Below are 13,182 nucleotides of genomic sequence, written 5' to 3'. Positions count from 1 at the left end.
TAATGCACTAATTTGAACATTTTACAAATTCTTGGACCAATCTGCACCCACATGCCAAGTTGTTGTATGGTGAGTGCAATTTACTCTTTAGATTATTATAGTTTGGTGCCTGAGTTTGGGGCCTAAACTAACCCTAATTATAAGCCAAAGGCTGAACCGCTAAAGTTAATTTGGGGCCTGAGTAATGGTGTTGATCCCGTGCAAGTTGGTATGCTTTTCCATGGAATATATACTCCTCGCAGTTGCTGCACTCGTTCCTGCTGTGATGGCCACGGTTTTCGCGTGTAACGGGGACGTTTTTGTGCGATCCCGGCCGGTCGGTGTGTGCTTGGAATCTCCAGGACCCCACCTTCATCAAACATGGCCCAGCCGCCTACTCACGTCCTCGTCGCGGTCGCGGTGGAGCCGAGTCAGCCTCGTCCGATTCCGGGCCAACCCGGCAACCAGTCACTGCACTGCAACATTGCCCATTTGCCCGTCCCAGACTCCCAGTCCGCCAATATATACCGGCCCTTCTCACTTGAGCTCGGCTCAAATCATCCATCCCGTCCTCCGTCCTCTCTAGCTTCGACGCTCTAGTTCCAGCAACGCGCATAGCAAAACCAAAGCCATGGCGGCGGCAGCACATCTCGCTTGCGCCTTCTTCTTCGACGCGGAGCCGCTGGGGGAGCCCGGGCGGCATGCGCTGGACGCCTGCGCGCTCTGCTCCAAGCCGCTGTCCCGGAACAGCGACATCTTCATGTACAAGGGCGACACGCCCTTCTGCAGCGAGGACTGCCGCGACGAGCAGATGCAGTTTGACGCCATCCGGGCCAGGCAGGCCGCAAGGTCATCAGCTGGCCGGCGGCAGCCCTACTCGTCGGGAACGGAGTCGCGGCGTGGGCACCAGGAGAGCAGGAAGGTGTCCGCGGTGGCAAGCTAAACAGCCGGACGCCGCGCGCACATCCGGAGACCTGATTAGCGAGGCGTGGTTTGACTCCAGAAGATATACGGGGAAACGTCGACCTGATGGGGCACAAGGGAGATCCGTTTCTCCGTCACGCTTTGCCCGGCCTGAGCAGAGCGGTGATGGCCGTCCACGGCGGAGAAGGATCCGTGAGATGATGGCATGAGGCACTGGCCTTCTCAGCCAGCGCCTCCCGCTGCCCAGTGTCCAATAACAGCTCCTTTGGGTTGGTTTTGTTCTAGTTCTAGAGTGCCGTGTACGGTGATCAGTGTATGATCCAACCCGATCACAACACCGTGATGTACATTTGGAAAGCTTGGTTCCAAATTCCAAGCAAATTTTTTGAGGAAAAAATCATGTATCGAGGTGAAATGAGTTTCGTCTGGAAATAAATTGCCATGAGATGTCGTGCTATTTTTATGTGCCTGAATTGGTTGGGAGAAAAAAAGTAATGCACGAGTGGTGCTGATCACGTCATCTGTGTAGTTGCCTCAACTGTATGGCAAATTGGCAACTTCAGGCTTCAGATGTATAACCTGTCAGTCAAGTGGCTAAACAAAAGATCATAGTGGAAGATCCACATCACCACGCCCCCATTAGATGCGTTGGACATTTCAACTCCTTGTTCTTTTTAATTCCATGCTGCACGCCTCACGACTCATCGCTGAGTCACCGGAGATCCTCCTTGCGTCATGGCTAGGCTGGAACCAGTGTCTAGTGGGCGTCCGGCGGTCGGCGGAGCATGTGCCCTGTCAGCACCAGGTAGGACGTGACTCACCGCTTACGCAGCACGTGTGGACGCCGCGCACGGGCAGCAACCAGCAGCTCCCACGCTTTCCATGTGTTTTCATCTCCTCCGCAACAAACACCACCTGTGTGGTGGACAGCGAGTACCCGAGTACTCCCACTACTTCCAAACAATTTTATTTGCACGACCAAGCATTGCGAGTTGCAAGCATTGTTTTCTATTTGAAAACATGTTACAAGCATTTTCCCCCCCAAACCCTGCAATGCATACCCTCTGATTTTTATCTGGCCGCATCAGTCGCTTTGCCTGTTTGCCAGGAGCAGATACCAGCAGGCTGCAGGTAGAGGAGGTAGTCCGACTCCAGTTCAGTTTAGAAACGCGAAATGCTTCCCTCCGAAGCCACTTTAAAAGTTGCAAACCCGGCGCAGATCTCGAGAAAAGCTGTTCCCCGGGACGAAGCCTGCCGGCCGCGACGGACCGATGGAATCATGGAATCCGGCAAAACGCAAGGTGCTTCGCCGCTACGACATGACGTGCCCGCCCCGCCAAGGCGAAACCTGGCGATCTCTCGGTTTAAACAACCAGTTTCTCCCCGATCCTCCAATCTCCCTCGAGCGTTTTTAAATCACCAGCCTCAGATTGCGTGCGGCAGGCGGTGCCGGTGCGTGACCAGAATCATCACCGCGGACGCAAACGCCTCATGCTACCCGCGGCGTCGACGAGCCAGAGGGTGCCGCCTGGCGTGCATGCACCACACACATCCCCAAGATTCCCGTAATAAAAAAATATACTGCGAGGGCACTGGTTGGGCTTGGGCACAGCCGCACAGGGCAGTGCTCTCGATCATTTGCGTCTCGAGCCTAACCATGTGGGGCCAGTGGGGGCACGGGAAGCACCTGCATCCTTATGTTGGCAAAAGGCCTGGGCGTTTACATTAGTTTAAGCCAAAGCTTGGAGCTTTGCCTAATCGCGCAGATTTGTCGCAAACGATTCCGACCTTCTCTTTTCCGTTGATTAATAATAGTCGATGGGAATTATATGTCTCGCACACCTTTTCCCTTTATGCGATAGTGGTATTTCTAGTCCACTAGCGGGCGAACACCTTTGCCCTTTATGCGATAGCATCGCACACGGTTTTCGTCTAGCACCGGGACGTCCAAGTGCGGTTCCGCTGTGTGCTTTCGGAAACCAGAGCCCGTCCCAGCCACGTCGTGGTCACCGTCGCCCCACGTCGTTCTCGTCGCGGTGGTGGAGCCGGGCGCGTGGGCCACGCGCGCAGCGCAGGCACGGACACGGCGGCAATCAGCAGCTCGTCGGGCCGATCCAACCGCTGCACCATGCCGGGAATAATAAAGAACCAACCACTCCATTCCGTTCCCCCGGCCCGGTTCGGTGGCTCCGTCCGTCCGGCGGGCGGTATCGCCCGACCCGTGGGCCGTCTCGCCCGCGCCCGACCCTTGTTTTCCCACCCGTGCACTGCACTCGCCGCGCATTGCCTTGCCGTCCCCGTCGCCCTCCACCATATATACCCCGCGGCCTCCGCCTCCCCAACTCATCTCACCTCCCCAAGTCCTCCTCCCGTCCTCCGTCCACCCGAAGCAGCAGCGCAACAGGCAAAGCCTGCCAAGCTCAAGGCCGCGGTAGCTAGAGAAGCAACACCACCAGCACCGGCATGGCCTCCGCCTTCTTCTTCGACGCCGAGCCGCTCTGCGAGCCCACCGCGCCGGCGCTGGACGCGTGCGCGCTCTGCGCCAAGCCGCTGGGCCGCGACAGCGACATCTTCATGTACAGAGGGGATACGCCCTTCTGCAGCGAGGACTGCCGCCACGAGCAGATGCAGGTCGACGCCATCCGCGCCAGGCGGGCCGCCCGGAGGCACCAGCAGTACTCGTCCGGAACGGAGTCCCGGCACCAGGAGTCCAGGAAGGTGTCCGTGGCGAGCTGAACGCCAGGCAGCTGGAACCTGCAAAGCCCGCCGGAAGATCTTCCGCTTGTGTCTCAACAAGATTTCAGCACCTGATGAGAAGAATCGTCGACGGAGCTGATGGGATAAAGGAGTTTGATTCCTCCGTCGCTGTTGCCCGGCCTGGGCATTGCATGCGCCGTTGCCCATCGGCGCCGGAGAGCGAAGAACCTTAGGAGCAGGGGGAAGAAGAACAACACTACACATCTGATCTGCTTGCTTGTGGCTTTGGCTATCTGAGCCGCCCGCAATGATGCAGCAACCCTTTTCCTGCGCTCTGATTTTTGGCTCATCGGGTGTGCGCGAGTGTTTTTAGCTTGGTTTGTACACCACTTTGATCCTTCTGTAAATCCAATGCAGTTGAGAATCATGTTTTCATATTTGAGCAATTTTTTTAGGGAAACCATGTCTTGTCTAAACGTTTCCTGTTCTCTGTTGATCTGATGCGGTGGATCGCTGAAGCATGTATTGTCGCATCCTATAATACGCACGGAATCGAAGCTGTATAATTTTTCCGAGGAAATTGGTACGGCAATTCGTGCGTTCCAACATGCATGCGTGAGCATCAGAAGCATCACCGCGTAGATCCGTATCATCGGGAAAGCCTTGCTGCGCAAAATATTCAAGAAAATGATAAAGAGAACGGCTCCGGTACCCCTCTTTTAACTTTTAGCACAAATCTTTAAGTAAACCACTAATTAATTAATTATTTTCTTAATTAAATTTCACATGAGTTCCGAATGGGCTTCGCCTGACCCTTCCCCAGCCCACGCCCGCGACACCCATGATCCATTCCCATTCGCTTTCCCCACTTGTCTCGTCCTTTCCCCCTCGATCCCCTTCGTCGGCGCTGTTTCGTTTCGTTGCCATCGGCTCGAGCGCTCCGCCATCGGTGCCGTTTCATTTTGCATCTAAACCAAATAAGATCACGCATCGCACTCCTCAACTCGCCCGTTGCATCCTGAAACGAAACGATTGCTGCCACCATAGAGCGCTCGTCACGCACGTGAAACGAAATGGTTCTGAAGAAGAGGATAGAAGGAACGGACTAGCGGGGAAAGCGGATGGGGATGGATCATGAGTTGGGGGAGCATGGGCTGGACAAGGGTAGGGCTGGGCCCATTTGTGGCCCGTGCGAAAATGAATTAAGGAATTAGTTGGTGGGCTGCTTTAAGATTTGTGCTAAAAGTTGAAAGAGGAGTGCCGGAGCGGTTCTCAATGATAAATTGCGTTTAAGCTATCACCACCTCCCCTGATCTGATCTCATTGTAAATTGAATAGGCCTGAGATCATGTCGTAGGCAAGTAGCAGCGCCAGTTGCAATGCAACGACTGCCAATTGTGGATTCCAATGTTATGCCTTCCCTACGCTACTTTGCGATACGTATAGAAGAGCTGCAGAGAACTTGGTGAAATGCCCAGGAAATGAGGAATATGAATATATGATGACTTAGTAATAAGCTGTGAAATTCGGAAACTGCGTACTACGACACAGAGAAAAGAAATAGTGGAAGAGATACATTTTCTGATATTGTTGACACGATCTTTAGAGAGGAACCTTGAGGCAGCACGATCGGGGGACACGTCATGCCCTGGCTGCATCGGACGGACGGGCCCGGTGCGTGAACCTAACATGTGTCAGTTGGCCACGGTAAACAGCCGTGACAGCGCACGTACGGTACGGCGCGCCGCCCACCCCCAAGACCCAACGACTCGTGCGCCCTGGTCAAGGCCTTGCAATAGCATCACGTGGCCGGCTGGACACGTCGTCGAGTCAACCGGACGCCCCGGACAACTTTTGGAGCCCTTCGATAACCAATGCTTTCCGTGCATTGTATCCGGCCATATGCGTGCGGGAGACCTCCCTCGGCGGAAACGTCCGCTCCTGCCTAGCCGAACAGAATCCGCGCTGTAAAAAATGGCCAAGCGGCAGCGCAGATCTCAACGAGGCCGCCTCGGCTGCTTCCCGGAAAGTGGCCTCGCCGGCAGCGAAGCCTCCCACACGGGAGCGGCAACGAACGGGCAAGCAAATCACTCGAGAGATGGTCCCCAAAGCAGAACTCGAGCCGCGCGCGCGGGGTGCGTGTGCTTCTCCCCCAAGCCAAAACGCATCCGCCGCGTCCGTTCCCAAGGCGCAACCTGGCACGCTCTCGCGGCCTACGCCTAGACAAACCCGTCCGTTCCCCTGGCTTCACGACCAAGCTCGCGAGCCGCGACCCATCCCATGTGACGTGAGCGATTACGCACCCACGGCGGAAAAGCGAGCCCGGAATCAGCCGAGGCCACCGCTGCACGCTCCAGTCGCGGGGCACGGCGTGCGCGCCAGCACCCGCCATGATTCCCGTCGGGGGGAAAAGGAAGGGCAAATAATAATCAGTGGAGCGGAGAGCTCGGCTCCTGCGTGGCCGGCCCGTGGGACGACGGCTGTGTTGGCGTGCCTAACCATGCGTCCATGCATGTGTGTCGCTGCCGTCCCATAGGTGGGCAGAAAGCCCCCGCGGCGCCCCGGCCATGATGGTCGATCAAGCTTTGCGTTAGTTTAACCCAAAGCAGAGCCTGCCTAATGGTGGTGAAGATGCGAGCACATGGCTCCACGGCCTTGCCGCATTGTATACACTCCTCTTTTGTTTTGCTGGTAAAAAGAGCAGCAAGCCGTGCTCATGCTTGATTCCCATCTCGGCTAGCAGTTCGATTTTTAAAAGGGGGGGTTAATTGGTGTGCAAGGAAAGCATGGAACTGGTAAAGTGGTAATGATACTGAGAGTTTGATTATTGGGGTTGTTTAAGCCGCCAGCTCGAGTACACGTGTGACGGTTGAAGGAACTTGAGATCCAGCGTCCCTGTGCACGTGTATGCGTCAGCTACGAGTGAGTACTGTCACTATGAGCTGCTGTTTAGGAGCTGTTGGGAATGTGCTTAGGGAACAAACAGCTGGGTCGTGTTTGGTTCTTGCTGGTTAATCATGCGGCGAAAAGTCAAGCCCATGCAACGCATGGGCCCCACCAGTTCTCGTTCAGTTTGAGGATCCATCTTCTCATCGTCTCGTCCGCCCGGCCGGCCCACGGACTCACGGAGACGGGGCTGCAGTATTAACTGGGGTGGGAATGATTAGTTTGTCAATGCCAGGAAATACTCTGTTTTGTCAAAGCTTGCTTGGGAGCTACTCTGACAGCTACTGAAAGAGAAATCATTTCTGCATCTTCTTGTTTGGTAGTTGAGGCGCTGAATCCACGGTTTCTGGTGGTAGAATTTTAATCTCGATAGTTCCTGTCAGTTGTCAAAGGAAACATCGAGACGAACGGAATTTTATTTTGCCTCCTGTTAGCCGTTAGAAAAATTTAGGATGGCTCGGTTTCTGAGTGTTCCCATTTGTTTTTCCTCCAGGGACCTTCATCGGCCATGCTGTGATTCCGTTAGGTGTTTTGTTTACATGTTTCTGATAGGAGACAAAAATCAATCAGGGCAATATTCTGGCGCCAAGATAATGACGTTGCTTCAGAATAATTCGGTGACTGCTTTGTCGTACGAAAGGTTCTTGTGGGTTTCTTTTCTCATTTCTCTGAGAATATATATGAATGTTGTTCTCTGCACAAATTAAGAATCTTTCTTGGTCACCCGTGACTCAGCCAAGCCTGCATTATTGTACCCCCATCTAGTTTTCTCTTGCAGGAATCTAGTAAATGGCCATGCGAATTTTCTGTTCAGTAAACAGGGGACTGAATTCAGTCATCTGACCGTGCTAAGTCAAGCAGCGTGACCACATGTACTGACCACTTGTATAGTGATATAGTCACAACAGGACGCTTTCTTTGACCGGGGGGGTCGGGGAGCAGTTTGGTTCAATCATCTTTGATCTTCTCCATTGAAAATGAATTCGCCCATCACACTCCTTTCCCTTCCATTGCCACCTGCAACATTTTCCTGCCTAGTATGTGCAGTTCAATTTGACTCGAGAGCTTACAAAGTAGTAACACACATGCTGAAAGCTGCCTGTTCTGAAGAAAGATACTGTCAGAAATAACCATTCGTCAAACTAGCTGGTTAACGATGCTTACTATGTCTTGAACATTTTTTTATCATCAGGACTCAGGAGCACGGGGTTCCCGTGCCAAAATTTACGGCCGTCCAAGAACAGGCGGGGCCCAGCACACACAGCTCCATGGCGGCATGTCGGCATGCTGCATTTGGCTCATCAGGGGCCGCCCTTTTTTCCCTAGGTTCCCTGTGGTGAATCTCGCGATTTGCAGGGTGACGATAGCATCCACGTCGAAAAGGCAAGGCACAAGAAATCAGCGAAACACAAAGCAACAGCGGGGACGGGAGAGGAAGAGGAGTGTCACTGCCCCCAGTGATGGCGACGGCGACTCCGTCGCACGATACTGCGTGCGCTGGCCCTCCGGCCACCGGCCACCGGTTTCATTTGCAGCAGAAAGCGACGCGCCCGGGCCGGAACAAAACACGTATCCATCAGGCCCGTTCGATGAAACCACCGGCTGGTAATCAAATGTTTCTTTCGTTCGTCTGTATAAACAAAGCCTGGGGCCGGACAGATCCTGTACTAGTTCAGATTTAAGAGGTGCCGTTTTTTGTTTATGGAGGAGCGAGTGAAGTGAGCAAAGAAAATTGACTAGGCAAAACTGATAAAAGAATACTCAATTATTGGCATCATTAACATGGAACCTACTCCCACTTATTTAAGGTGGTTGATGACTTGAATTGCCCTGATCAGTCGTTTGTTTTTTTTAAAAAGAAAAGGAAAAAAGTATAAGAAATGTTGCCTTCATAAGAGCTTGGTGGCGAAGGATTCTTTTTTGTCATGACAGGTTCCATCCAATGTATTGGGTGTCAAAGAAAGCGACCTTGACAGGGCCATACCGTATATATGATGTATAAGCAATCAACAGAGACCTCTTCTTCTTAAAAAAAATTGCTATTTTGCAGAAAGGGCCATTAACATATGTATTTGTATCTGTCCTCAATTATCCTGTATTTTTACACTAGTCCTTCAATTGTAACCGTAGGAAGGAATAGAATTGTGTATAATAGATTGATTGGTTGTATTGCATAGAGCCTCTCGACCGGTATATATTGAGTACACAAGACTTGGGGGGCAAGGCTCCCCCGGATACATATGACAGTTTACGATATATATATCTACAACCACCAAATATACTCTAACATTCCCCCACAGTCACAACGGGAGCACCACAGACGGTGAGACTGGAGAAAGAAGCCGAAGGCAAAAAGTTGACAGACTGACGTCTCCCTGCAATGATAACGTCGGTGCGGTGCGAATGCTGCGACTGGAGAGAAAACCGGCGAATAACTCATGCAGATGATAGCCCTTTGTGCTGATGTCGAGGTAGCCGAGCAGGAGGATGAGTAGCCGTGGTCGAGGATGCCGTGCGTAGAGTAGCCGTGGTCGACATAGCAGGCAAAGTTGTCGAGGACGAGGGAGCCGCACATGAAGCCGTGGGCGCATGAGGAGGCGCCGAGAGGATGGTGACGCATGCAAGAGGACACCAAAGACGAAGACGGTGACGCGTTGAGGCAATTAGAGAGGGGGAGGGGGGTCGATGCTGAAGTCGATGCAGCCAGGCCGACGTAGACAACAGAGTTGGCGTCACCTAGAGCACCGCTGGATGTCCCCAGTCACAGACCGAGTGATAGGGTGTGGAGGAGCAGGAGGTGGTGACAAGGAGGGCGCGGGCACCGCGAGCACGGGGGGAGGGGAGGACCGTGGGCGCTCGCCCGACCGGTCGGAACATTCACCGGTGCGGTCAGGGTGCTTGTCCGACCGATCGTAGCGTTCGCCGGGGCGGTCGAGGTGCTCGCCCAACCGATCGGAGTGCTCGCCGGTGCGGTCGAGGCGTTCGCAGAAGTGGTCAGGGCATGCGCCCGACCGAGCGGAGCGCTCCCCGGTGCGGTCGGGGTGGGTGCCCGACCGAGCGAAGCGCTCACCGGCGCGGTCGGGGCGGGCACCGGTGCGGTCGGGGTCGGTCGGGCGCTCGTCGGTGCGGTCAGGGCGCGCCGGGGTGGTCGGGGCGCTCGCCCGCACGATCGGGCGCTCACCGGTGCGGTCGGGGTGCTCGCCCGCGCTGTCGGGGATGATGGCAAGCACCAGTGTTGTCAATACTAGATGACTTGTAGTGACGATGAGGTCGTTGATGTGGTCGGCGGCGGTGAGGACGCAACGGCGAAGGAGACCACAGATGGCGCTGTTGCAGCCCTCCATACTGGGGGAAGAGGTGCGTAATACGAGGATGAACGTCACGGGAGCCGGGTGAATCACGTACATCGGCTGATCAGACCGAGTATGCGCGAGGCAATACGACGATGGGCAAAGTCGGCGGAGGCGACGACGAGCCGGCGAAGATCGACATGCTGATAAAGCAGTGAGGAGGGTGGTGCACACGGGCGTCCCTAAGGGCGTCGTCCATCTCGCCAAGCCACACAGTCGGAGACGATGCAGGAGCTGGTGAAGTCGACGCCGATGTCGAAGTAGAGGCAAGAGGTCGACGGGCGGTGGGCAACGCAATCCCGATATCTGATCGGGCTAAAGAAGAAGACGCAGCAAGAGCATCTCGTGTAGAACCTCCAGGGGTACGTAGGCAGAAAAGACGGAGCGGCGCACGAAAAGGTGGTGATGAGCGCGGCGCGAGGGAACTTGCAGCGCAAGGGATGCGCGGCCAAGGGCAGTGGCTCGAGGAGCAGCGGCGCGTGGCCGAGGGTGGCGACGCGAGGAGTAGAAGGTGCGCGGAGCAGAGGCGCGTAGCCGAGGTCGGAGGCGCGTGGAGCAGAAGGCGCGCGGATTAGAGGCGCGGGGCCGAGGTCCGAGGCGCGAGGAGCAGAGGCACGCGGCCAAGGGCGGCGGCGTGAGCAGCAGAGGCCTGTGGCCGAGGTCGGCAGCGCGAGGAGCAGAGGCGCGGGGCCGAGGGCGGCGGAGACGAGGAGAGAGGACGACACCCGGGTGAGTTTCTTCACGACCTGATCTTGCTTGACAACGGAGGGCGGCGGATTAACTGGATCCGCCGCGGAGACGGAAGGCGCTGCCCTTGACGGAGGTCATGGGCAACCTCCTCTCCGAGGGCACGCTGGATGCGCGCCGTGAAGGACAGCCAGCGGCGCGCGGGAGGTAGAGAGGACGAGCGGAAGCGGAAGGTTTGGCCTAGAATCTAAAACCCTAAACTCGTGATACCATGTAGGAAGGAATATAATCGGGTATAATAGATTGATTGATTGTATTGCATTGAGCCTCGGCCGGTATATACTGCGTCAAGACTTGGGGGCCAAGACTCCCCCGGATGCATATGCCAATCTTCGATACATATATCTATCACTACCAAATATACTCTAACAGTAACACTCCAAGCTAACTCGCCTAAACAAGCAATCCAACCAATAATTATATAGAGAAAACAGATGGTAAAGGGTAACAGTGATACAAGGGAGCCAGCAATTGCTCAAGTCGTCAAGTACCACGCTGACCCAATCTGCAAGCTTGCAGCCAGGGGGGTGTCCTGCTCAGAGGAACAAATGGTAATGCAGCTTAGAAAAGAGATTAAACAATTAAGGGTGAAACTTCAAATGTTTGACTTGGGTTACGGCTCCAACAGGCCGCAACATGTGATGGGGAAGTATCGTTGATTTTCACTGAACTTTATGCAATCTGCCATCGAGGACAGAGATGAAGCGATGCTGCGATGGCATACTACAATCATTGTTCTGCCATAAATCACAACTCTAACGTCAAATGTTGCATCTTGGAATCCTTAGAACGAACAATCACCGGTCAGTTTAAACATAATCACGTCGAAAAGTTTATGTGAAAGGGTTTTTTTTTTTGTTTTGCCGGCAGTATACTAGGAGAGAAGCGTATTCTCCCAAATCAAATTCTCGTGGCAAGCTAGTCTCCCTGTGTAACTGAACCGTCTCCCAATTGGATCCTAAACATCATCTTAGTTTATGGACGAATCTGCTGCGCCATCTTACACTCCATTCTGGCCTGCAAGTAGCTCTTCTTAAAGACTAGGCTAGAAACAGACGAATCTCCTCTCTCCATCAAGTTCATAGATTTCAGGTAACAAGCAACTCGATCAACCCACTGGATTGGATCACCAGTTGTTGTGGAGCACCCATCCCCCGCAACACTCGATCCGATATTCGCCCGTGCAATCATGCACCGGTAGCTTTATCGCGCTAGTTGCATGGCACGCCTAAAAAAGTGGCCAATCAGCGACACGCCGCCCACACGCCACACAGCATCATACGACACGACAGGACGGAGGAGAAACGAAGCGGGGAGGTCCTCTCCATGCAATTGGCCGGTTTCTTTCGAGTAAATTAAGCTCTGATTGCAATTTGGATCGCAGCCTTGAAGCCTTGTAGGATCGGCGTCAAATCAAGCAGCTAGACACCAGGAGAGCAGGAGGCAACCACCGATGAGAGCGAGTGGCGTGCGGGAGCACACCGAGTCGGGATTGTTCGATCCATCAATCAAATCGGATGTGACGTGCGCTGAATCGAAATCGCCAAACCAACCGGGCCGCCGGTGAGCGGAAAAGCGGAAGAAATCAAATTGTCAAGTGGGTTGGTTTGGACCCCTGAGGCCATGAGATCGCTCGTTGGAACAGTGCCGGTGCAAGCCCCACCACGCCATGCGACGCCCCGGTTTCGCTTGCCAGGGCACCTTGATTCACATCAGGATCCAGGACCAGGGAGGCTGGAGGAGGCCAGCGGCCAGGGCAGGGCCAGCCTTTGCGGGTGGGCTGTGCAACTTGGTCATTTGCTTAACCCCACCTTCTTCTAGAGAAAGAGAGCAGCGCTCTGCTATGCGTGCCAAATCATTTCCCGCGAGGTGGAATCATTCGAGCAAAGAATTCGTGTGCGTGTGTGGGTGTCAAGTGTATTCAGAAATCGTGACGAGAATCTAGGAGTAGTATATCTTTTGTATAAAGTACTACACTCCTTACTTGTACAAGGAGCATTTCCGTGTAAGAAACCCAAGGTTATAGGCCCCTTTGTTTTAGGTGGAGTATTTTTGTTCCAAGTGGCTCTTTACTGTGTGTGTCGCTTTGTGCGTGAAGATTCTGTGAGTGCTATGTATGCTTAGGCATTTTATAAAATTTGACACGCTACTAGTTTACTTATAGCAGTTAACATGAGTTACATGCCACCCAATAGAGTTGTGTGCTCAAGCAACTCAGATAAAATCCACGTAAACCAGTAAAGATATCATAATGAAGAATGGGAACATAGTTAACTCACACCGAGACGGTAAAGTCCAAATTGGAATATGTCGTCGATTTCACCATCTAAAACGAACACAAACTTACAGAGATAAATTTGTAGTTTTGCATAAGGAAATAAAATGGTGCTGAACCATCCAATGCAAATACATGCATTCCACTTGGGCTAAAAGAAGTGAATGGTGACTTTCTGAATTTCAAAAAGAAATAGAGGGCCAAAATGAGAAGTGCCACGCTCCCCTCCGCATCTCCCTCCAAAATATAAAGCCCCTCTGTCTC

The 13,182-nt window shown here is 53.6% G+C and overlaps 2 protein-coding genes across 2 annotated transcripts; both read left to right on the top strand.

The window, feature by feature from the left end:
* The first annotated feature begins 516 nt into the window (after window positions 1–516).
* On the top strand, window positions 517–1,360 carry LOC101777647. The gene has a single exon (XM_004976562.3). It carries the CDS (start codon window positions 611–613, stop codon window positions 920–922), a length of 312 nt encoding a protein of 103 aa, XP_004976619.1. The 5' UTR covers window positions 517–610; the 3' UTR covers window positions 923–1,360.
* Window positions 1,361–3,148: 1,788 nt separating this feature from the next.
* On the top strand, window positions 3,149–4,063 carry LOC101777227. The gene has a single exon (XM_004976561.4). It carries the CDS (start codon window positions 3,367–3,369, stop codon window positions 3,637–3,639), a length of 273 nt encoding a protein of 90 aa, XP_004976618.1. The 5' UTR covers window positions 3,149–3,366; the 3' UTR covers window positions 3,640–4,063.
* Window positions 4,064–13,182: the final 9,119 nt, after the last annotated feature.

This window comes from Setaria italica, chromosome VII (genome assembly GCF_000263155.2).
Source record: "Setaria italica strain Yugu1 chromosome VII, Setaria_italica_v2.0, whole genome shotgun sequence".
Lineage (NCBI taxonomy): Eukaryota > Viridiplantae > Streptophyta > Magnoliopsida > Poales > Poaceae > Setaria > Setaria italica.
This window is presented reverse-complemented; position numbering and strand designations above follow the sequence as displayed.